The sequence below is a fragment of the Penicillium angulare genome, assembly GCF_028827245.1.
Source record: "Penicillium angulare strain IBT 27051 chromosome Unknown utg000004l_segment0_segment0, whole genome shotgun sequence".
In the NCBI taxonomy this organism is placed as follows: Eukaryota; Fungi; Ascomycota; class Eurotiomycetes; order Eurotiales; family Aspergillaceae; genus Penicillium; species Penicillium angulare.
This window is the reverse complement of record NW_026623163.1, coordinates 2413439-2437725: the sequence shown is the minus strand read 5'-3', so window position 1 is coordinate 2437725 and position 24287 is coordinate 2413439. Positions and strand designations below refer to the sequence as shown.

General features: G+C 47.4%; 9 protein-coding genes across 9 annotated transcripts; 2 read left to right on the top strand and 7 right to left on the bottom strand.

Annotated features, from left to right (window-relative positions):
* Positions 1-1332: 1332 nt before the first annotated feature.
* N7478_004843 (alpha/beta-hydrolase) lies at positions 1333-1780 on the bottom strand (the record flags this gene model as incomplete). Its single annotated transcript, XM_056921057.1, has 2 exons — positions 1333-1496; positions 1597-1780. The coding sequence occupies 2 exons, from the start codon at positions 1778-1780 to the stop codon at positions 1333-1335; spliced, it is 348 nt and encodes a 115-aa protein (XP_056779094.1).
* Positions 1781-2637: 857 nt separating this feature from the next.
* On the bottom strand, positions 2638-4741 carry N7478_004842 (uncharacterized protein; the record flags this gene model as incomplete). Its single annotated transcript, XM_056921056.1, has 4 exons — positions 2638-3909; positions 3967-4125; positions 4202-4458; positions 4540-4741. 4 exons carry the CDS (start codon positions 4739-4741, stop codon positions 2638-2640), a joined length of 1890 nt encoding a protein of 629 aa, XP_056779093.1.
* A 523-nt stretch (positions 4742-5264) lies between these two features.
* Positions 5265-5873, bottom strand: N7478_004841 (uncharacterized protein; the record flags this gene model as incomplete). The annotated part of the gene is made up of 2 exons (XM_056921055.1): positions 5265-5520; positions 5680-5873. 2 exons carry the CDS (start codon positions 5871-5873, stop codon positions 5265-5267), a joined length of 450 nt encoding a protein of 149 aa, XP_056779092.1.
* A 583-nt stretch (positions 5874-6456) lies between these two features.
* On the bottom strand, positions 6457-9238 carry N7478_004840 (uncharacterized protein; the record flags this gene model as incomplete). Its single annotated transcript, XM_056921054.1, has 5 exons — positions 6457-7589; positions 7639-7765; positions 7825-7849; positions 8097-8379; positions 8455-9238. 5 exons carry the CDS (start codon positions 9236-9238, stop codon positions 6457-6459), a joined length of 2352 nt encoding a protein of 783 aa, XP_056779091.1.
* A 298-nt stretch (positions 9239-9536) lies between these two features.
* On the top strand, positions 9537-9899 carry N7478_004839 (heat shock factor-binding 1 family protein; the record flags this gene model as incomplete). Its single annotated transcript, XM_056921053.1, has 3 exons — positions 9537-9599; positions 9661-9760; positions 9811-9899. The coding sequence occupies 3 exons, from the start codon at positions 9537-9539 to the stop codon at positions 9897-9899; spliced, it is 252 nt and encodes an 83-aa protein (XP_056779090.1).
* A 447-nt stretch (positions 9900-10346) lies between these two features.
* Positions 10347-11538, bottom strand: N7478_004838 (protein disulfide isomerase family protein; the record flags this gene model as incomplete). Its single annotated transcript, XM_056921052.1, has 2 exons — positions 10347-10927; positions 11016-11538. The coding sequence occupies 2 exons, from the start codon at positions 11536-11538 to the stop codon at positions 10347-10349; spliced, it is 1104 nt and encodes a 367-aa protein (XP_056779089.1).
* Positions 11539-12069: 531 nt separating this feature from the next.
* N7478_004837 (MKT1 family protein) lies at positions 12070-14740 on the bottom strand (the record flags this gene model as incomplete). Its single annotated transcript, XM_056921051.1, has 6 exons — positions 12070-12159; positions 12223-12415; positions 12483-13021; positions 13076-14005; positions 14079-14671; positions 14734-14740. The coding sequence occupies 6 exons, from the start codon at positions 14738-14740 to the stop codon at positions 12070-12072; spliced, it is 2352 nt and encodes a 783-aa protein (XP_056779088.1).
* Positions 14741-16077: 1337 nt separating this feature from the next.
* N7478_004836 (uncharacterized protein) lies at positions 16078-17506 on the top strand (the record flags this gene model as incomplete). Its single annotated transcript, XM_056921050.1, has 6 exons — positions 16078-16248; positions 16336-16395; positions 16480-16533; positions 16596-16612; positions 16672-16822; positions 16892-17506. 6 exons carry the CDS (start codon positions 16078-16080, stop codon positions 17504-17506), a joined length of 1068 nt encoding a protein of 355 aa, XP_056779087.1.
* A 749-nt stretch (positions 17507-18255) lies between these two features.
* Positions 18256-20121, bottom strand: samB (MYND-type zinc finger protein MUB1; the record flags this gene model as incomplete). The annotated part of the gene is made up of 1 exon (XM_056921049.1): positions 18256-20121. The coding sequence occupies one exon, from the start codon at positions 20119-20121 to the stop codon at positions 18256-18258; it is 1866 nt and encodes a 621-aa protein (XP_056779086.1).
* Positions 20122-24287: the final 4166 nt, after the last annotated feature.

Here is a 24287-nt window from a genome sequence, read left to right as displayed (position 1 = left end):
CACTGCATGAGCAGGACCGAGAACCGACTAACTTAATAGGTAGTATTAATAAATGTAGTACATAAGGTGGCCAAGTCACCCCGATAATTTGCTCACAGTCAAGCACCCTCCATACTAGTACCTCGGTTTCAAGACTAGAATCTCAGGCTATTACCAGACTCTAAATTTTAAGGTTGATTTACATCCATCAGATATGAAGGTTCATTCTATGGCAGAGTACTGGGACTTTAAGCCCATCCCAAGATTCTCCTGCATTAACGTTGTTCTCGAAGAGGGTGATGACTTCTTTTTACATGAAATTCATGGGCTCTTGAAGAGCCCAGAAGACTTCCCACCTTTCACCAGATCACCACCCAACCAAGATTCCAAAAGAGCACATATGGCCTTCATTCGAAGCAAACTTGAACTTGAAAATATGCGATGATCCCAACAGGCCAGACATTCTTATCAAGCGGGCTCAACTTACCAGCTACCAGGGTACAGGAGCACCCAGCTCTTGGCTGCTCCAAGAAGCGAAAATTTGCGAAATTCTTTTGAAGCATCCCCACCCAAACGTTGTTCGTTATCTTGGATATGTTGTTGAAGATAATCGGATTACTGGGCTCTGCTTTCAGAGGTATGCTGAGACGCTTGGCGATCACTTTATGTTCGGCTCCGAGAAGCCAGTCGATATCGAAAGTCGTTAGTCAGGCTGAGGCGGGCATCAATCATCTCCTTAGTCTTGGTCTTGTTCACAGTGATCTTAATCCTTAAAACATTATGTTTACAGACCTAGACGGGGACGATTTTGTCGTCATAGACTTTGACTCATGTGCCAAACAAGCAAGCAGGATCCCAGATAAGCGAGCTGAGCTGCTCGAAGATGTCTGCACGGCAGAGTTAGAGAATGATGCAATCCGCCTGAGAGTACTTAAAGAACAACTTGGCCAATATCCATCATGAAACTGGGAATCTTTTGCTGATTCGTTGATTTGAATGTCGATGTTGGATTGTTTTCATGAACCCTTCAGTCAAAGATTTAGCTACGCACACTGCTGGTCTTTTGTCTTAACTTTGGTTTATTCTTCAGAAACGGTATATCTAGTATACTGTTTCAGGGTAATATGGAGTCACGAGCAGGATAGACTCTTTTATTTAGATCAGATTTTTGACTTGGCATTGAAGAAAATCTCACTCTAACGTTGAGCTTCAGACTATCTAATCCGGCGAGGGAAGGCTATCTCAACAAAAGTCCCACGCCCTCGATCAAATCTCGCTCCCAAGCTCTCGAAACCTCTAAATCAGGATAAGTCGTCCAAAACCCATGCAGCAACCCAGGATAAACATACGACTTCACCGCAACTCCCTCTTTCTCCAATAGTTCCCAAACAATAAAGCCTCATCCCGTCTAGGGTCCCACCCACAAACATAAAATATAGCCTTAGGCGCCAGATTGGCATGAGACTCGAAGAGTAGCGATGAAAGACGCTTATCCTCAGGCGGGGCGCCGTATTTAGCTAACTCACGAACCCAATTAACATATCCATCAACCAGCAAAAGAAAAAGAAAAGTGAAAAATAATATATCACAATGTACGCAAATAACATAATAACATACCAGCAAAATAATCAATGGATGTCCGAGTCAGCCCCGGCGCATCATTAATTTTATCTACGCTTAGAATCCGATCCTTGTATTCTGCTGGTCTTGCATCGGGATGACAAAAGCTACCAGCCAGGAAGAGAAAGCCCGTCAGCAAAGGAGATAGTCCCTTCTGCACAGCTAAATGGGCAATATCCATTGTGAAATTAGCGCCGGCGGATGTGCCACCTAGCAAAAATCCGCGCTGGAGGTCAATTGGTAGCTTTTCCGTGCCATTTGAAACAGTCTGTTCCAAAATAAAGTAAGCATATATATCTCTGAACACATGGCAGACAAGAGAGTATATCAAGTAGTAGGTAAGACAGTCTCTCGGGTTTCCCTTACCCAGCGAACCACATCAAAACTATCCTCGAATCCGATGGGGAATGGATTTTCCGGTGCAAGACGGTACTCGACGTTCAAGATGAGGAGGGGAAGAAGGTATTACGTCGGTCCATTGAGGGTGGGCTATGGCCAGGTGGCGGTTATCTGCCATTATAAAAACTTAGTTTGTTTATATCAGGAGATAAATTTGGAAATCGAATAGAAAGAGGAATTTTATGTACAAGTAATGGGGAGGGGGGATTCTTATTTATGCGGTTGAGGTGCGGATCTAATCAATCAGATATGAACCTCGGGAGAAGACCAGTTTCATAATCGATTGCCAAGTTACACTTGAGGGGCCAAGGTTATTATGTCTGATGGAGGTGAGGTGGATCAGTGCTATTCAGAAACGCTCGAGGCCCATGAATATAGGTTTGTCATTTTAGTCGACCAGGAATTGGTTTAGAACTGAAGAAGACGTTCACTGAAAGGGTGTTACAATTTTCTATAAGTACATGAATTGTTGTCTGCGGCAATGGTATCATCAGACATGGAATCCTGCTTATGGGATGAAGAAATGAACGTACCTATTAGAACAGCAAGTTAAGTTTGCGAGGTTAGCTTCGAGCAAATTTCGTCAGATGCAATCGTCAGGGTTCGGGCGTTATGTTCGTCAGGGCCTCAAGGAGACATTCAAGTTGCATGGCCATTCATAGCATGGTCCTCAGGCCCCTCGGGGGACAGGGGACTTGGAGTGACAACCGAATTTCCATTCTCAATGGGCTCGGAGTGTTCAGGCGAAGCAGTTCCATTCGCATTGCCGTTGATATCATCGTTTCCATTCTTTGCAGTGTAAATTTCAGGGAAGGCTTCACGCATCTGTTGGTAATGCTGGCTAAGCAAATACTTCATGAGATTGCTAACGGGAAAAGCAGTATGCATGCGCTGTTCTTTTTCGACGAGCTCAACTCGCATTTGTGTGTCCCAGTCATGCTCACCGGCATGGTGTTCAATCTCCTTTTGGCGTTCATCGCCCTTGGTGTTTATAACCATAGGACATCCTTGCATGCGGCAAGTCCAGGTCTCTGATTCTGGCTCGGGTTCGGGTTGAGGGTCGGGATCAATATTGTTGTTCAGATCGGGAAGGGGAGGGATTCCGCCAAAATCTGGCTTCGCAATGGGTAGAGTAGATGAAGTAAGGGAGCTTGAGGGTTGTGGAGTATCTTGGAGAATGGAATTAAAGAGAGCAGCCGCGGGACTATCTTTATTTAAGAAAGATTTTGTCCGATTTTTTGGTTTCGCAGATGCCAGTGGAGTTCGAATGAGTTCATGTCCACGGGTTTTACTAGGTGTTTCAATATCCGACATCGCGTCTGGATCATCGTCATCGTCCGCATCATCATCATCATCACCATCCTGTGTGACCTGTTGATCTGCAGTTGAGTTGCGATTTCGTTTACCCATCACTTTCGCAGACTTGGAGGCATTCTTGGGACGAAGCACAGACTTCTGAGTCCGGGTAAGAGCCTCGTCATCACTGGAGTCTTCGATGGGTTGTAGGGGTGTCAATAGAGTTGGAGGTAGAGGTTCGTCTTGAGAGGCAGCGTATTTGAGTTCTCTGTGGATGACATAGCGAGACCATCGAACCGCAGATGTTTCTTCCTCATCTAACTTTTCAAGAACGGCTTCCGCCCTGGCGGCAATGATCTTACTAGCATTCTCCTTGCTAAATGAATAGCGTTCAGATAATCGCTCACACACCAAGTCCAAGTTTAATCGGCGTTTTGCCAAATGGCCTTCTTCCTTTAAATCTTGTATCAGGCGGTAGACAGCATCTGTTTGTGATTTGGCAATTGAGGCTGGATCGTGTCGAGGAGTTGTGATTGGAGAAACATCCTCATCTTCATCCTCGTCACTCTTGTCAGACTGAGGGGACAACCGGTCCATGATCTCCTTATATTCATCCTGTTCCCAAATCAGCATCGCGGCATTTCGAAATGCAACAATTTTTGGGCTAAATACCTTGAATTTGCGACGGAGGTGAATGAAGACGTGCGTTTTATTCCACCCCATATCCTCGTCATCCTCGACCATGCAACGAAGCAAAAAAGGACCGTGCATCCCGAACACTTCAGCTGATTGTTCCCTTGTCTCACAGTCACCATGCGTATGGAAGACGTACTGTCTCGGAATTAGCAGGGGAGCCAGCTTGTACGCGAAGATGCGCGTATTGAGGTCGCAAAGGATGATGACCTACCTGCTCACACAAACTCCTGAACGTAGGATTGATATGCTTTTTCCCATTTTGATGTTTGTCCATCAAGAAGTAGTACATGTCCACGGCCTGAACCATACGATTGTAGTGCGGTAGGTAGCCTTTGGCGGGCGAGATCCGGTACCACCCCGCCTTACCGGCAACCCAGAGCTCAACACTGCGATCTTCTGTTTGGCCGTAGGCATAATGGGTAACTTCGTCGATAATAATTCGTTTGGAGAGGGCATCGGGGTTGAGTGCTAAAGGAAGAAGAACAGATGTAAGTAATCGATCAGACGCGTTGACTCGGTATTTAGATATAGAGTTTATTGAGTGCTTACCCAAGTGTTCCTGGTTCGGGTTGAGCTGCAGCTCACCAATTACCTGCACGGGGTTCTCATCAGTCGCTTCAAGCAGATTCGCGTAAAGCATCTTTCCTGGCCGCAAGACCTTGACATCGGACAAGCCGAACTCCCACCAATCATTCTCATCGGAGATGGATGGATCAATGGGAGGCAGGACATTTTCTTCGTGGGAGCTCATGGTTGCGGTCGCGGCATGGTGTATGAGAGTGAGAAGGTGAGGAAGGCACGTTCAAATACATAAAGTGAGAGAAGTGCTCTGGAATCTTGCGGGACATCAACAAGTGTAGGTAACTGGAGGATCGGCGAGCTGAATCATGTGCCTGAGGCTCCAACTTTGAGCGCAGGCTCCCTAGCCTAATAAACTGCACTCATTAGGTGCATTATAAATGGCCACCCATCTCATTACCCGTAGAGAGTGAGGTAGGTATATCGGCGATCTGTATTCATTTATGGGTCCAATATACTCAAAACTCACAGGCCACTGTTCAAATATAATGGTTTGAAGCGGCAGTTCAGTTCACCGTATCATTCATTTCAGTTATCAAGATACAGAAGTACTACCTATTTTCAGAAAAAAACTCCAACAACAAAAGACGCAATAACTGGACAATCTATATATACATATACATCATGATTTTTCACCTGGGCAAGTTCTTGACTCTACCAGGGCTGATAGAATCTCTGGAAACTCACTGCTGACCTCAAAAATTAATGCTCAATACCCCGTTGTACTCACAGCTTTCTTTAATCCCCTCATTTGGGTCCTTGGTACAAACCCACTTAGAATCCTTCGCCTCGGAATTGAGTACCTGGTAGACAGCCTGCGTCGTACCACCCACTTGATTCAAATACATAGAAAAGTTCTCAATCTGCAATCCATATCGAAATCCAAATTCAAAATGATCTTGAGCGCATTTGTTAGGATCCATGCCCGGCTGGATCGCACCACTCGGGTTCCTAGTAAATATTACTGTTAGCGATGCTTGTCGTTCTCGCATTTCTGAGGTCACAAATGGGAATGGAAGACATGAGCGAGAGCTCGCGATTGATATAGAAGATCAAAATGAAATAATATAATGATCAGGTGCGGCGGGTAGAGCACTCTTCTGTACTTACCAATATATATAGCATGAATCATCTATATTGTTACCGGGGCTCTGTACTGCGAATTGGAGTGTGCCCAGCGAATTATTGGAGTAAAGGTCGGCATGGAAATTTTGAATCTGTACTGATACAGCGCGTTGTACTACAGGGTTGCCCATAGTGCAACCAGCAATTGCCGGCAAAGAGAGAATGTTGATAAGTCGCATTGTGTGTAGACAGCGGAGTTCGAGGAAGGTGTATACTACTAGTAGGTGATGTCTCCAGTAAGCTTGGATATATGTTGAAGAAATGAGAAATGAGTTGCTTTGATTAGATTAATCTAGAGATCGGTCTATTCTTATAATTCGATCTCGGAAATCAGTTCAAAACTCAAATTCAAGGCATTGAAGACCCAATCGGCACGAACCGTGGTACATCGCTCAGAGGGTGAACCTCGACCATGCGATAGGCTTGGATTATCCGCTCGGGGTTGACCCATGCTCGCATATGCGGATATTGCGGATCTTTCTTTACGTTTTCAGGGTAGACCTTTCCAAAGTTGACGTCTTATATTTTTGGATGCACAGTTATATGCATGGGTAGTTTGGCCTTTAGTGCGGCAGTAAGTTGGCTAGTATGGATTCAGACTTTCAGAATTTATAGAAGACAAGCTTGGATCAGTATGTACGAAGGATATGTAATAGTACAGGTATTATTTTACAAATCCAGTGGATATATCTTGTCCTCCAAGTCTCTTTTGCGGATTAAACACCAACTACCAATGCGGTGCCAGTGGGCACCAATGTATATCTATTCTTTAGGAGCCTCGGATTCAGCCTTTGCCTTGGTAGCTCTTTTCTCCTCCCACTCGGACAGGAATTGCGTCACCTTCGGGCCCCAGACTTCCTCGCCGGCATCCAAATCCTTGTACTCAAGAACCTTATCGGGGTGCAACTCAAATTCACCCTGGCGACTGCGGACAAGTTCACTCATGAATGCGCATGTACCAACAGCCTTGCCCAGATCATGTGCTAGAGACCGAACATAGAAACCAGATGTAACAGTCATCTTGATCTTCACAGCAGGTGACCGGGGCTGAACTGGTGTGGTCTCAGCAACCGGTGCAGCTTCAGATGCTGACTCTGGAGCGGCGGGCTCAGACTCAGACGCAGCAGCTGGCTGAGCCTCTCCACTCTCGCCAACCTTTTGCTTCTTGGAAGCATCCTGATTCGAGTCCGCCTCAGGCGACGGCTTGCGCTTGGAAGACTCAGTTCCCTCCACAGCAGTCTCTGCAGTTTCAGCATTCTCCTTATCAAGCAACCTCTCTGCAACAACCTTCTCGTCGCCCTCCATTTCCACCTCGGGAAACTTAAACTCATGCTCTCCAGGCTCAAGCCATTCCATAATCTCTAGTTCCACAGCCTCAACAGGCCGAGACTTGATCTCAACAGGCGGCATCTTCCCCTCACGCGCATACTCATATAATCTCTTCCCATCAATTCTGAGCGCCGAAAAAATAGGTGGCCGCTGCATAATCTTTCCGCGGAATTGCTTCAGCGCCTCCTCAACCTTCTCCCGCGTGACATGCTCACACGGAGCCCGACGCACAATTTTCCCAAGACGATCATACGAGTCTGTCTCAGCACCAAACAAAACAACAGTCTCGTAGGACTTGGTGCAACCTAGGAAATCCTGCAGTGACTTTGTTCCCTTTCCCACGCCTGCGATGAGAACGCCTGTTGCGAGAGGATCAAGCGTACCGCCATGACCAATCTTAACTTCTACACGCTTGTCGCGACGACGCCTTTTTTGGAAGGAGTTTTCGCGCTTTCGTCGGGCAGTTTCATCTTCAAGCCATGGCGCAAATGTTTTGGAGGGATTGAAGTGTTTTTGGCATGTGCGGAGGACATCGGCGGATGTGACGCCTTGGGGCTTGTGGATGGCTGGTTTGAAGTTAGACTTGTTGTATGCGAAAAGGGGATGGGATCATACCAAAGCAGCCTTCGAGGATCTTTTCGCCTGACATTGTTTTGCGGAAGAGTCGGAACCCTGGTGGGAAGGGCATCGGTATAGCAATGGGTGGGAAAAGTGAAGATTGGAAGACTTCGGGGATGAAGATCTGATAGCTTGTGTAATTTATTCGCTGCGATAAGAAGGGACACGGTAACGATAACGTACTATCAGCCTGTATATAGCAAAATTACTGTATTTTGTTACATCAAATAAATTACATAGTTCAAATGCTTTTGGTTTGCAGGATAGATGATGTTCAGATTGGACTCGTGGACAAAAAAATGGGACAAAAATAATAAGTCAATTCATCATAGATGCAGGGTAACTCTATTTATTACAGGAAACAACAGTGCGGAAATCTCCACATTTGGGAATTTTTATGGCGCCTCATACGCCTCAGCCATCCTCCATGCTTGTTCAGATAGCAAGTACCTTACATGCGTCCCTGAGCACGCTTGCTCTTACCAGGGCGCTTAGAGCCAGACTTCATCTTCTTAGCAGAGAAGCTACGCATGTCACCACTGGAAGCAGCATCACCGCTCTTGGCGTGACGCTTCTTACCACCGAAGCCAAACTTCTGATCCTTCTTTTGACGCTTAGAGTGAGGACCATTCTCACCACGGCCGCGCTTACGGCTCTCGGTCTGGCCTGCATCGTCAATGGCCACATCGAAAAGATCATTGGCATCGTCGGTAGGAGCGGCAGAATCAGCCTTGCGCTCTGTAACATATTGTTAGTATATTGTATGAAATGTTGTAGAGTGGGATAAAAGGAAGGGTTTCGGGTCAAACATACTCTTCTTCAAGTCATTGATCTTCTCAAGAGTCTCGCGCTTCTCCTTAGCACGCTGTTGCAACTTGGCGACCTGCACCTGCTTGCCGAACTTCTTCAAGTCGCGCTGGCGGCGCGCCTCAGCAGCAGCCTTCTTGCCGGCTGCCTCGTCATACAGCTTCTTCTTGATCTTGTCCATGTGCTCGTCGTTCTTAACCATCTCCGCAAAGTAGTCGCCAGGGCGGGTGAATGGGATACCCTCTTTCTTCAGTAGTCCACGAGCCTCGGCAGCAGCGGCTTGGCAGACCTTGTAGAAGGAAAGCTCACGGTTCAGATCATCATGGGGGTCTTCCACCGTGATTGGCTCTTTGGACACGAGGGAGTTGTGCTCGGAGAATGGGGTTGCGGATGTGATGAAGGAGATACGTTTGAGGGAGTTATTGATCGCGGCGGAGTTGTTGATTGTCAGGCGTTGGTGAGTGACGATATCTTCACGCTCATCATCTTCCAGGTCTGATAAGGGAATATCTTCTTCCTCTTCCTCGTCTTCTTCTTCATCATCCTCGGCGTTGTCCTCGGCAGACTCCTCTTCGACTTCTTCTTCCTCCTCGCTTTCCTCAGCTTCGGAGCTCACAGCCTCTTCTTTCTTATCTTGCTTGGGCTCCTTGGCCTTCGCCGGGCTGGTGTCGGTCTTCTTCACGCCTTTGCGCTTCTCTGCAGCCTTCACTTGCTTCTTCTGCTTTTCAGCATCGTAGTCACGGCCCTTGTGGGCATCGAGAGCCTGAAGCAGCTTGCTGCGTTTGACCATTGTGTATGTATGGTCGGAAAGGAAGTTGGGGGATTGGAAATTGACTGGTCGATGGGAGACGGCAGATTGATGCTCTTAATTTTTTTGAACCGGAGCTTATCCTAATGTGGTTTAGCGTGGGCGATAAGGACTAGTACGGTTAGTGTGGTGCGGATGACGGTGAAAGTGATGATCCGCGCTTATCGACACTGATACGGATGCCCCATACACAATAGACAGACCTCTTAGCCGTTACTCCGTGTTCTTTAGTTGATTGTGTTGCGCTATACGAGTCATCTTTTTCAAGTTGTCTGATAATATGCCCGAGGAATCTTCTCCAACCAAGACCTCTCCGGAGGAGAGCTCATTCCTCTCACAGCCTGTATGAAAATCAGATTACAAACCCCCACATGCGATTTCCTCCGCTGATCCAGTTACTGTAGAACTCCGATGCTCAAGGCCAACTCACTGCTGCGGTTGATGAGCTCCTTGACCAGCTTCAAGGGAAGTTTGACAATGTTTCCAAGGAAGTGTTTGGAAAACGTATGTCTGTTTGCTACAATGCTCGGCAATGTGTGTACTGACCCTTCCAGTGGACGATATGACCCGTCGCCTGGATGAGTTAGAGGCTTCCTTATCAGCATCAGGAAACGGCAACGGCTCGGCAACACCTACGAAATGAGGTTTCGTCGCATTTTAGGCCTTTCTAATACCCGCTGAACTTTCATCTTGTCTCACGATCGAGGCTGGCCGACTACATATCGCCAGTATGCAGACCGGTCGTTTCATCCTATTCTGCTCATTTTATCCGAGCCAACATCTTGTCTGTCTGCAGCGATGTTTCTTATACGCAATCATGATACCCTACGTTTCAATAAGCAAAGATTTTTACACAAAAATAAACATCTTCACACATGAATCCTTATTTACAAAATATCAGGACCTGCAAATCATTCATTGCTAAGCTCAAGGCCCGCTAGACATAAAATCGATTTCTCAATTCATACATACAATACAACAGGATGCCAAATAGGTTTATCCCACAGCAAAAATCTCTGAGGTATATTCATACACTGGAACCCCACAGCCACAGGGAACCAGCTTCAACCAAACAAATAATTAAAGAAGTTTACAGCTCATCCTTCTTCTCCTCGCCCTCGCCAGCGAAGCGGCGCAGAATGTTGCTGCGAGAAACAATGTCATCCAGCTTCTCAGGTGCAGAGCCACCCTTGCTCACAAGCTTAATCAGACGAGCCAGCTCCTTAGAAGCATACTCCTGGTTCTCGCTCAGCTTGGTAGCAACCTTGACGTAGTACTCAGCGTACTTGTCCTGCAGACCCTTGGTAGCCTTCTTAAGCTCAGCAGCCAGCTTGTCGAACTTAGCAGTAGGCACGTACTCGCCGACCAGCTTGTCCAAAGTAGCGATGGTACCGGCCTTGGTGTCAAGAGCGCCGCCAACAGAGCGGTGAGTACCAGCCTTGGTGTTCACAAACTCGACGAAAGCCTCCTCGGAGCGGGCACCGGAGTAAGCCTCGGGCTCGGTGGAGCCGGCGGGGAAGAACTTGATGGTAGGGTAGCCCTTGACACCCTGCTCCTTGGTCAAGGCACGGGAGTTCTCAGCCTCGGCGTCAACCTTGGCGATAACGACGTTGGATTCGAGGGCGAAGTCATTGGCGAGGGTCTCCCAGATAGGAGCGAGGGTCTTGCAGTCTAAGATAGAGAACGGACAGAGTTAGTCAAGTCGTTCCGGGAAGAAAGAAACAATACCCAACTCAATGGAATCAGGGGAGCTACTCACGTCCACACCAAGGAGCAGTAAAAGCAACCAGAACATTCTTGTCACTTCCAACAACAGTCTTGAAAGAAGCATCATTCAGGAACTCAACCTTGCTAGCTTCCTTCTGAGCTCCACGAGGCTTAATTCCAGTCTTATCGGTAATCCAGGCAGACAAGCTCTCCAAGTCACGACCACCCTTGTACTCCTCCGGCTTGTCGCTCTTACCATCGAACCACTTTAGTGTAGGGAAACCCTGAACACCGAAGCGCTTTCCAAGCTCACGGTTCTCATCGGCATCAACCTTAGCAACAGTAACCTTGTCCTCGGCGAAAGCGAAAAGAGCACCAAGCTCCTCGTAGACGGGAGCGAGAGTCTTGCAGTGACCGCACCAGGGAGCGAAGAATTCAACGAGGGCAGGCTTGCCGGACTTCAGGACAACATCATCGAAGTTCGTGGGGATCAGGTCCTTAACGGCGGAGCTGGCGTTGGCGAAGCTGCCGAGCGCGGACAGAGCGCCCAGGAGGAGGAAGCTCAGTCGAGCCATTTTTTATCGTGGAATTAGTCTTTTTTTTTTTGGTAAATAGTGTAAGTTGATTTACAAGGGATTTTGGAAAGGGAAGATGGAAAGCTCCAGGGTATCTGGGGTGATGGGGGGCGATTGATGACAAAACACAGAAGAGGCCACTTGGTCCCGCAGATCATCACTTTCCCGCCTTCCATGGTTGACTTAGTTCGTAGTATATACCGTACATGTAGGCACACTCGTTATATGTGCATGTGTTTAGTTTCCCCTACATTGGACGGTTACTCAACGTCGCATACGCGTATTTATTATGTAGAGGGTCTTGTCAAGTTGCCAAATGGATTACTTTACTTTTTTTCGTATTCATTTTTGATGGATTACTAGATAGTAATACAGTAGAGAATATTGCAGTCACATCAATCCCGTAGAGGTTCATGCAGATTGAAGCAGCGAAGGCATGAACTCTGTTAGCAATCCTGCGCACATAGCAGGCCCCGAAATTCCCTCAATGATATTCTGATGAAACATAACAGCTATGTAATTGTAGCCATATCAGCGTCGCTCAGCCAGCCATTTGTTTGCGTCCTCCCACAGCTTGGTGTCCTTCAAGTCCTTGCCTGCAGTTTGTGTGCCCTTGTAGACCTATAAGAGATGATTAGCATTGAAACTGATAGCAATGTAGAACAAGGTTTGGTGAAAACTTACCGCATCCCAGAGTTTGAAGGCGTGATCCAAATTGCCAGTGAAGCTTTCGCTGTGTTGGAACCATTCTTTGCCCTTAGATTTAACCTCCGCCCGGGCGTCGGGTGAAGTGGGATCTGCTTGTAATGGAAGATCATCCAGATAGGTGCGAACAGCGATTCCAAGGCCACAGTCATTATCATCAATGAAAGGCAACCTGTGAGGATGTTAGAATCAGTTTCGAGCTCTTTGTCTCTGGTTTCGGGTTACAGTAGAGCACTTACTTAATTGACATTTCAGTCCAGTCTTTACGTTCCCGATCAGCGTCTCCGCTGAGCAAAAGACCAGTTAAAACAACCTCGACTAGATTCCTCAGTGCAGAGCGCACTTCAGAGACCAGGGACCGGTAGCAGAGAAGCTGGCGGCTCAATGGACCGGAATAACCAATGCTCTTGTGTTGCAATTTCGCGATACATGCAACGCGGGAAACGAGCATATTGAATGTTTTATCCTCCTCTGCATCAAAGTAGTGGGTTAGCGACGGCTTCTTAACGTAGGATATCAGCAGTATCATACCTGATCCCCTCATAGGGCCACCCGATACCTGCGAGAACCAATGCTTAGTGTTGAGAAGATCGAAGCGGAGCATCTCGATAGCAATGAATATAACATCTTCCAAATTATCTGCAGGTTCCACGACCGAAAGCGCTTGCTCCAAGCACTTTCCCCACGAGGTGAGCTTGTGCTTGTCATCGACATATCCACGTAGTTGCAAGAAGCGCCACATGACATTAGAGAGGATATCCTCCTGTGCTGATAAAGCCTAGAAATCGGTTAGACAGGTAGAAATGACATGCGGTCTTCGAGTAGTACATACTGGGGTTTGTTTAGTAGCAAACGATTGGGTTACGAAGTCGGAGTTATTGAGGCTCTGAAGAGCAAACTTAAAAGAGCCAGGGGTGGCTGACAACTTCTTGACGCTCTCTGGGAAGTGGCTTGAAGAAATCTTCCAGGATTGGATAGTCTCTTTCACGGAGGGAATACCTTTCAGGTTAATAATTTGCTCTGAGTCTTCGTCAAACCAAGGATGAATGTGAATTTCTTTCGTTTGGTAGAATCGGTGAAGCGAATTGGCTAACAGGCAAATTGATTGTGTCCGGATCGGGGTAAGAGTGTCGCCCACAAGGTGACGATACACCTCCGTATCCTCTGCGCCTAGTGGTAATGAAATCCGCACTTCTCCTGATGTCAGAAAATTCGGTACGTCTGCTCCTAGAACACCCTTCGATAAGTAGAAGTAAAGCTCCTCAGGAAGGCGTTGGCCTATAAGTTCATGCAAATCTGAAGAAACGTTTTCCGGGTTCATAGGAGCAACTCTCCCATCAATATCCATATAGACGTGATGTTTCACGCTCAAATATGCCCGCTTGAATCGGTCCACATACTGGGATTCGTTCATGCGACGGTGTTCCTCATACTGGCCGCACATGGCCAAAGCGGATCGTGCTGCAGAATTGTACATGGGCAGGGCATCGCTAATGTTGGGAAGTTTTCCTGGATAGGCGGGGTTATCGAAAAGAGGGCAGGGACGGAGGAAGGGAGACCCTAAAAGAAGAAGGAATTCGATGAACTGGTCGTTCGACAGGCGTCCAAGCTCCTCCTGGCAGGTCTGCTTTGTGAGCCAGGTAAACTGGGCTTGTTCGGTCTCAATCCGGGTCACCAGCTTGTCTAAATCAAATAAAAATGCTTCGGAGGGTCCGTACACGGCATCGACGACAGGGTTAGAGCCGCGGGCGAGGTACGAGAGCTAATTCAATGACACTGTTAGCCTTGGGGCTTTGCTAGCGACTTGTCGGGAGCAGCTCATTTCTGAGACTCACTTGTGCGACCGCACTATATGGTGCCACCATGAAGGAGATGCCATTTTGGTTCAGGATCCGTTGCAGGAACTTAAAGAGTGTTTCCGGGGGTGGGGTCCCTGAGTTGTGAGGTTGGTCAGCTAAGGTTGGGTAAAGTTGGAATGTCCAATTCCAGTAAGTGAGAGCTGCTGTTGGCGACGGCAGCCAGATTGTTGTTGGTAATTCAAAGGGAAAGGTTGTCATACCAGCGTTGCTGAAGGCGTCCACGACCTGGTCGGCTTGTTGCTGGTCATAGAGCTCCCAAGCTTGCTCAAATGAGCGCACCGAAGCAGGTTGGGCCTGAATGCGTTGATCCTTTTTGCCGAATTCGAGTCCGTTGAAGACAAAAATGCAGCCGATACCAAGACTTTTCAGGGCCTGGAGCTCTTTTTCGATGTTGTTCTTCAAAGCAAACGGGAAGCCGCCCAGAGCGCCCAGAAGAGCTTCTCTAGTCGACTGGTTCACCAGGTGTTGTTGAATGTAGTGTGATGCATCAATTCCAATCACAGCTCCTTTCAGGGCGGAGAGGGGGAGGGACTGGGTGCGACCCACGGCCCAGTCGTCGAGAGGACGGACTAAAGAGAAGTTGGAGTTAGTGACCTCACGTAGCCTCAACAAGGGGTCGGGCGGGTATTACTAGGCATGGTTGTGAAGCTGCAGGGCAATAAGCGCAGCTAAATGCCGAGCATCGAAGCCCGGATAGAGAGAGGGGGGAGTAGTGGGGATGGGTTGGAGATGATCGCGGGCTGTCGATGCTGGTCGCGAGATGCGAAATCACGAGGGGGGGGGGAAAGCGGAGTTTCAATTGAGTCGACTCTGTTTGCTCCTGTCACTTCCAACACAGCCCTGTTGCGACCCATCTTCAACAAATCACATCCAAACCGCAGATTCATTTTCAATTGATTTGGACATTTATGTCTGGCTTCTAATTCAAACCATCTTCATCACTTTCGATATCTGATCCTGAGTGTTCGCTCGATTATGGGTTACTATAGCTTAGCCCCCGAGTCTATGGGCACAGGCCCACTACCAGTGCTGATCCAGTATTTGCGTTGCGTTCAAGTCGCTTTGAATAAATTGATTCCACAAGAATGTATAGAACAGTGAAAGTATTGATATTCGTACTGCACTTATCTGCCAAACTTCAGCGTCTTAATTGGTCTCTATAGGCTTTAGTCTGGTTTTTTTTTGGGGGGGGGGGACTAAATACGGTGGTACCTCAAGGCCAGGACAATTGAATTTCTGCCGGTTTGAGTGTGGAAAATCATCTACTACCTACATCACCTTGGGATCTTACTATGTAATTTCCACCCTACCTACCCAAAAAAAAGATAAGGATTAACATATGTAGACTGCTTTTTATGGGCGGGGTTAAATAGGAAAGTTGATTCCAAGGTTATGTAACAGTCTCACGCGCCGCCACAAGGGCTTATTCCCTATTCGGAGCAGCATACTGTTAAGCACATGTAAAACCCTACAGATATACACACAGTTCTCTGATTTTATACCTGAGTAAAAAAGCTAATATAATGTTACCATCTTGGGCATCGTCACAAAGTTAATAATGTCTTCCAAACTATGTGTTAAACGAAGAAACACAAATGAATTGGGCAGGGGTAGGTATTGTGTACCCGAAATCAGCGTGTAGTCTAGTAATTGAAGCTTGTATAGGGTGGACGTAGTAGTCCCCACGATTATAATCTTCACGGTATCATCAAATGATAAGACGTATCCCCACTTACTCCCAATCATTACATATAAAAGATACGCGATAGGGCCGGCCCCCGCCGCAATTTCTAAAGTTTTGCTTTTAGGTAACCGATATCTACCAAGTGTATCTTAGCGCGAACTTGAAGTCCATCTATATCATATCGGCACTGGCCGTTACTGGCACTGACAGTCCCCACACCTGGACGACATCAATTCCCGAGGTCCGCCCATTCTACACTTAACACATACCACTTCCACAAAGACACCCACAATGACAGACACCGCGGCCCCAATCGAGCTACCTGTTATTGACATCTCGAACCCGCATGACCCCGCCGTGGGGAAAGCGATGCTTGATGCAGCTGCCAAGTATGGCTTCCTGTATGTGAACAGCAAGGGCACGGATTTTTCTGCCGCGGATGTGGATCATGGGTTTAGTTTGGTGAGTTTACCTCTTGACTGTATACTGAATATGTTTTCATGAGATGGAAATCAATATTTGCTGACTTCGATTATTATTGATGTCTAGTCGAAGAAGTTCTTTGCATCCCCCGCGGCGGAGAAGGAGGTATGCCGCATTACGCCAAATGTAAGTGGTCTACAGTACTTCTTCATCTTGCTATGCTAGGCTCGGTGTACACCATCACAGTTCTACTTAAACTGACTCTATTAGAATCGTGGTTGGTCTGGTATGCACACCGAGACACTCGATCCCGAGCACCAAAGGGTATGCTACCCTTCAATCCAAACACCCTAAGATACATTTTTCTAACAAGCAAACCCCACCAGACCGGAGATTTCAAAGAGTATGTCTCCGTTTAAACGTAGAAATTAGCAAAGCCAACCCCCACTGACTTAAAAAAAGGGCTCTGAACTTTGGTGACTTCGAAGATGGCAAGGCTCAACAGCCTCTCCCAGAATCACTACTCCCGCATGAATCCGAGATTGACGGGTTCGCACAACTCTGCAACAAGACCTGCAACCGTATTCTGACCCTCCTCTCCCTGGGTCTAGAGGTATATACCCAAACCAAAGACTTAAACCCCAAGACTCTCCAGAACATAAGCTGACCAAATCAAACCCAGATGCCAGGAGACTTCTTCACAACACGTCATGATCCCAATAATGGTCCAACTGGTAGTATCCTCCGCTACTTATACTATCCATCGATCTTTTCTCCCGCAACAGCAAGCTACAAGCATGACAAGGATGTTCGTGCCGGCGCCCACTCTGACTACGGAAGTATCACGCTTCTTTTCCAGCGCCCCGGACAGCCGGGACTGGAGATTTTAACTCCAGAGGGAACATGGGCGCCTGTACCTATTATTCCTGGCAATGATGCTGATGCGTACCCGTTTCCGCCTATTTTGGTGAATATCGGTGATTTGCTGAGTTACTGGACGGATGGACTGCTCAAGTCTACTGTGCACAGGGTTGTGTTCCCGCTGGCAGAGCAGAGAAGTCCTAACCCTCAGGATCGGTATACCCTGGTTTACTTCTGTCATCCTGTTGATGCGACTGAGTTGGTTCCTATTCCTAGCGGGGTTGTTACTGAGTATCGCGCTAAGACTGGGGGTATGGGTGTTGTTGGGTTTGGGGGTGGAGCGGGAGATTTGGAGCCTGGGAAGAGGCCTTTGACGGCGCAGGAGCATTTGGAGTCTCGACTAGCTGCTACGTATGGGTTTACGAAGGAGGAATAGAACGTTGGAATGATGTCAGATCAATGTTGATAAGTTACTGGATTGCGATGAAGGAGAACACAATGAGGAATGAAGAATGGAAAAAAGTATCAAATGCAAATGTTGGGGTTTCATTTCATGGGGAATAAACAATGGTACCAATGAGTGAAGAGACAACGCCGGTGCCGTGATGGCAAAGTGCAAAAATACGGCAGAAGAGAAAAATCCTCCACGGAGCATGGAATCAAACATCGCAGATGGGGTAAATGAGGATTACTTCCAGCGCCCGTAGGTTGGCTGGAACATATCATGACGGGGGCCCATCTAAGAACATAGGAAAATCGTGGTTGCAACAATTAGGTATGAAAGGCTGCAAAAAGTGAAGAAGAAAATGAAACCCGTGCTCCAGGGAACATAACGATGTGAATGGTTTCCAATATGAGATGTTAAAAAGATATACACCCATGATAGATGGGAAGATATATGGGAATCAAGGGAATAAAGCGAGAGTCCAAGGAAGACCTGACATGTCAATAAACCAAAAAAGCAACAGACTAGTGCTGTGAGAAGAAGAAAAGCCAGACGACATGTAAAAAAGTATATTCGGTGGTCGAATTGAAACGCCGCCAAATTTTGCAATGCCATTCGCGAATTAGACGTAGACTGTAGAACAAAATATTTCGGAGGCGTGATGGGGGAGATGACGCTATGCGAGCCAATATGCATGGAAATCAAATAGTGATAGCTTCTTCAGGGTCGTCGGCGGTCGTTCAAGGGGTGGTATGGCACCAGTGACGGTGGTAGACCCATGCTGCCTTTTGGCAGTCTTTGCTGCAGTACTTGGTACGCCGGCAGCGGCGGCATTTGGCGAATTGCCGCTGGAACTCCTCCCACTTGCCACACTTGTAGTATGCGCATTGTCGAATTCCACCGCGATGTTCATCCTTGCGGCAGAGATTTCTCATGACAACACAAGCCCAATATTGCATATCCTTGGAATGATGACGAACAGTGAACTTCTCCACTAGAGGGAAGATGTTCACATCATCAGGCAGGAGGTACTCGTCTTCGTCCTCTTCGGGCTCGATAGGAGTAGACGGGTCGGCATTATCGTCCAAAAGATGCAATTCACGATCGATCTTGAGTTTCGGCACGAGGTGAGAGCGCTGAAAATATGACCGAAGATCGCAATACTTTGAGACGTATGCCAGGAGCTGCAGGGACATCAAGACGTCCTCGTCTCTGGGCATAGTCGATGGGACACCCTGCGCTGCAGGGGTGTTTCGGTCACGCAGGTACAAAGCGTAGGGACTGGGGGTGAGGGTAGGAGAATTAGGATTATTTGGGGCTTGGGTGGGAGAAAGTCCAAGTCCACCATTGTTTTGTGTGTTTGGGTTGTTGTTGATTATGCTGCCATCGACTGCAGAACGATGAGCGATGTTAAAGGTCTCAGATTCTGGACCTTCTTCCGATGGATCATTCAACGTCAATCCACCATGGGTGGCAGAAACGTCATCGATCATAGTAGTGCCCGACTGCTCATCAACGCCATCGATATCCATTCTGGTGGGCAACCCAACAATAGGGCCCGCTTCCTGCCCCAAAACATTGTCATCACCCATAGCCGAGTCCTCGCCGTTGGCATCATCCGACTCGCCCGAAGCAGATTGATGTTGGCGCATAGGGGGTCGCTGTCTCATGGGAGGAGGTGGAGGAGGTGGGGGAATGTTTCGAGCTTGAGAGAGAAGCGGTCCGCTGGGGGTGGTTGGGGAGTCCGGTTGAGAGATAAGTCCCGTCTGTAGTCCTGGAAGCATACTTGGAAGGCGTTCGGTATCACGCACAGGCCGCAAGCCAAATGTTTCCGTGGTATCCATCGGGGAGACTGCGGTGGCAAGGGGTTGCATGGTGCGTAGCCGATGACTAGCACGGGTGTAACGAGCATCATGAGCCCTATGGTTGTGAATATCCGGTCGGAAGGTGCTGCGTTCGGGGGGAGTGGTCATCGGGACACGGGGAGGGGAAGTGACATCCATCACATCCGAATCGGTCGGTTGATTATCCTGGAAATATGGTTGCGGAATTTCGATACTTGGAGGGGGAGCTTGGCGGCGGGAGGGACGAGATTCAACGGGAGGGTTGGAGTCAACAGTAGATCGGACTGTGGCTTCACGTGTTGCGGAGGAGCTGGGTTTGCTGGGAATAGCCGATCGACTTGAGTGCTTGTGAGATTCAGGATCGGCCCGCGATCGCACTTTGTCCACCACCTTAATGTAGTTGTCCAGAATTGTGGCAATCACAGGGACCATATCGGCTTCAACCACCCTGGTCCGTACTTTTTCTGAGCCCCGGACTCCGATATTTACAACACATTGAAATGCAAGACTCCATTTCCACATTTCCATCAAGTCCTTGCTCTTGCCCTCCTTCAGGATGCAAACGAGTCTTTCGATGCCGCCATCGACGGTGAGGATGTCACGAATCCGTGCAGATGATGTTGTGAGGTATGCAAGATGGTTCAGCGAGTTTATGAGAGGTAGAGTTGATGTGCAATCAAGGGCACGTCGATCGTAAAGTGTTGTTGTGATGTTGACCGAGGCCTTGTTCACGTTCGGGATGCTGAAGTTGACTTCCCGCATGATGTCGGTGGATGGGTGACCCAAGAAAATGTGAAAAAACGCAGTTATCAAAAAAATTTCCAAGTCGATACTAAAATTTAGATTCTGATGAAGGATGGATAATCATCCAGAATGGGGAAAGAGGTCGAAGAAGTGAGGACCTTGACAATGCGATGCCTGGATGGTGGGATCTCAGCCCCCTAAACCAAATGGCGACGGCGCCTCGAAGGTTGGAATCAAAAAACTCTCACTGATAGAGACCGCTTTCACTGCAACGACATGAGGGGAGCCGAGATGGTATTTATGGGTACTGCAAATGGTGCCCGATGGAAGTTATTGAGGAGGGGGTGATGATTTGGGATGAAACGACTCGACCCTCAGGCGTTAAAGAGTCGGCGATGGATTATAGACGAAAGGGGATATTTCAAAGATTCCGAGAAGACTTAAAGAGAGTAATGAGAAACGATTTGCGATGGAATCGAAGAACGGGGTGGATGGAGGCGTGTTGTCGATTGGGGATGAAGGAGGGAGAAAAGCCTTTGAGGGCGAAAGCGGAGAGGCGTCAGGTGCCTCCTTAATATTACGGGACCCGAGCATTGGCTTCCCGCCACCGTGAACCGACTCTCGCTCTATTTTTAACGGCACTTGAACTGTGGTACATTGTATTAGAAAATTGCTTCATCCTCGTCCGACATTCAAGGGCGTTCTAAGACTATTCTATTTGACTGTCATTGCAGGATGTTTAAGAAATAACCACTTAACTGTTCGTTCTTTTTCTTGCGTTGCCGTCCTGCAGGGTTCTCCGCTCCCCCCTCGTGGCGAGAAGCGGATACCGAAGTGACTAACCACTCAATTCTCGGAAGCCGAGAGGGGATACGGACTTCGTAGGCAATGAGTCCTTTCTTGATCTATACATTTATGGAACGTGTTCATGACTCATACTTCATTGATTCTTCAACGCAAAACAACTGGCTCAAACTCATCGGTCTGATCTTCTCCCACTCAATGATGAATTCGGGTAAATGAAAACATGAGAATCCCTTGATACATACTCCGTAGACCCTTCAACATGTTTTCAATATCTCCTCAACCACCCTACATATCAAAGACTCAGTGTTATGCTATGTGACAGTGGATAGCCCGTATATCTCATCATGATGCTTTGACTTAATTGACCAATACTAAGGGGCTGAGGAAGAACTTGACAATCCCGAGATCGTGGTTTGAAGCAGGATTCAATGCGCATATATTGATTTTGAAAAGATAAACCGGTGATCAGATCGAGACACACGCGATTTTCTTATAGATTAAACCTTGGAACTACCCTGAAAGCATTTCGCTTTCAATAGCCCGTACAATAGGCAAATAAATGTCTCATGTCCACGCTCTGTCTTCCTTGAAAGCCCCTATGAAGATCATACGCAAACCCAAATATTGCCCCCAAGGTTCTCGTTTAGCAAACAAATTATCAGATTGCACAACGGATTTATGGTACGGGGTATATAGTTCAAGGCAGTCATGTGTCGTCCGTACAGAATCCACTTTTGCAGTCCCTGGCTGACTATCAAAACTAAATAGAGAGTGGGACTCGGCAACCGGTACGGAGTCCTCCGTATTGTTGTCCCATCTATAACGTCTCCTTGAAGCGGTTAGGCACATGGTATTTAAGCTAAACCGATCCTCCTGTCAATTCCAAGGTTCTTCCAGTAGTTATTTGGCAATATGTTAAAATGAAATACATATACAACAGCTGAGTTAGTCACATGGTGTCCTAATCATCAAAAGACGTTTCTCTATTGGATAAATCACATCTTCGAATGCAACAACACGGACTAAGTAGGGCGGATGTTTTCGTAGATCAAAAACGTTCAGGTGGAATATGGAGTACTCCATACATAGCGTTCAAGTGTAGTTCGTACTCCGGTGATGTACCGAGTCAGAAGACAGGGGATGACGAACTTACGGTATTACTTGCATTTCTCGGTGCCTTCAATGTAGATCCTCCAGTGGGGAATCCAAGTGGAGAGCGGAAATTGGCATCTATAATACCTAGTGGGTCGTTTAGTGAGAACCGGAAGCTGAATGACAATAGCACATTTGTCAGACGAGAAACCCGTTCCTTATTAATCCCCAATTCGCCCCCCTTCCCTATTCAGCAGCCTGAAGGGTGACTCTGCTGACCGGAAAATGACAAGATGACTGGATGATCCCCGGGAATCCCCCAGCTGAAGATCCACGATACAGAAGCATTGCCATCCTGACGTGAGCTTTCATTGCAGCTGAAAATGATGATCGTCTTCAGTCACCCCGAGTGGGTTCGTAGTGCGGACAAGACAGAAAAAGGGGGCTAAAAATCGTCTGGCGCCGCAGTGGGGAAGTCATTTGCCTGATGCACCGACGGGCCGGTTTGGCTGGTAAATACCGCGTTAAGGAAATTGGAGGTGTTTTTGCAGGATTCAAAAGTTGATGCAATGGGCCCATATGTATTCATGGTCTCCTTTTTTGGTTTTGCTGTTCTTCTTCCTTTCGCACCTCACCATTTCGTGATCAGGGCTGAGATAATTTCCGACAACCAAATACTCTGTAGCCCTGAAGAGGATCATGCAGTTTATTAGTCAGCCTCGGGTGGGAACCGCCATGACCACAATTAAACCGACAAGGTAATGTGCAAATGAGCTTGGGCCTGTTGGTGGCTGGGTGATACAGGTGATACAGTTCCGAAAAGTCTGCTGTATTGTAAAGAACCTTGGATTTTAAGAGGGTACCGTTATCAGGCTTGACAGAGGCAATGCAAGTGAGATATGAACAGGAATCACAGGATTGGATTGGGATTGGATGCAATAATACCAAAGGAGCAGTCTAATGTAGGAAAGCTGCCCCCAAATCATTGACCCCGCTTGAGCGTTTAAACCGAGAATGTAATAGGGCCAACAAAGGGTCGTTTTGCAAATCGGATAAATAAAGAACAATGTGCATACATGGGATTGCCTGTCTTTCTTGTCAGATGTGGAGAAGGTTGAGGCTGCAAAATACTTCAAGTTTAGGGGAGGTTTCGGGTCTGCAAGGAGATACCCTAAATCGGTACCTATATAGGCAGTGGTGTAGTATATCATGGGGCAATTTATTGTGACCCCTACCTATTCGAGGAATGCAAAAACGTTCTTATGCTGGAATGGATCCGAAATAATGAAATACAGCGATTCCAAGGAACATTTACGTATATGCTCTGTGACCATCCATGGATGTAGCGTATAGTATTCTAGGTAAGCATTTATGCTCATGACCACTCATATGTATTCCAGGGCTACCTACTCTGATGTACATTAGTATTCAATAAACTCTCTTACAACAGACTGATACTCAGTTTAGCTTTGCTATATCATTGGTTTCTTCCCCAAAGAATCTTTTTCATATTCTAATTATATCGACATGGGGACATCATATTCCCCGGCTGTGTAGATTTAGCCGAAATCCTCGTTCATTTTGAGGCCATGCCGTATCAAGGATGGTGATACAATAAAGTATCAACGTTTCGCTCTCAATACACTCAAGTTGGAGGCTCTGTTCTGTAGGTACATAGCTATAGTAATACGAGATAATGCCTTGTCAGATAGGCGTCAGTTTTATTGCAAGGCATTTACAAACCTGGGTTCGTGTTGGCCACAAATGAGACAAAACCCTGTACACAGCCTTCCAGGGTGGAGGATGGACAGCTGGGGGTAATTTTGCAATTTGAATCTACTACATTAGCCCGCTTTCTTCGTATAGCGGTCTAGTACATATAGTGCGGAGAGGACCCGTCGGTCAGCCCGCTCCGCAAGTTAATGCGTGAAAGGTTACATTGTATACATCTAAGGTTTATACGTAGTCCTATAGAGAGAGGACGATTTAGAGCCGGGCGCTATTGAGATAGAATTTTTCATCAGCAAGCGATTGGGGCCAGGCATACGTGGGCGATCTCCAGCGCCACTGGTTGCATTGTAATCCTCCATTTGGGTATGGGGGGGGGGGCCCTCCGAGCTTTCCAGCGCTAAAATACCTAAACCGGTACAGAATAGAGAGGGGGCCAAGTCCTTCCCTGGAGGAGATAGCCCAGTTGTCTCCTGGTTCCTAGGACCATCAAAGAATAGTATGTGGGTTTGATGTAATTTAAGCGGCTAAAAAGGTTTCCAGAGTAAGAGAGATGA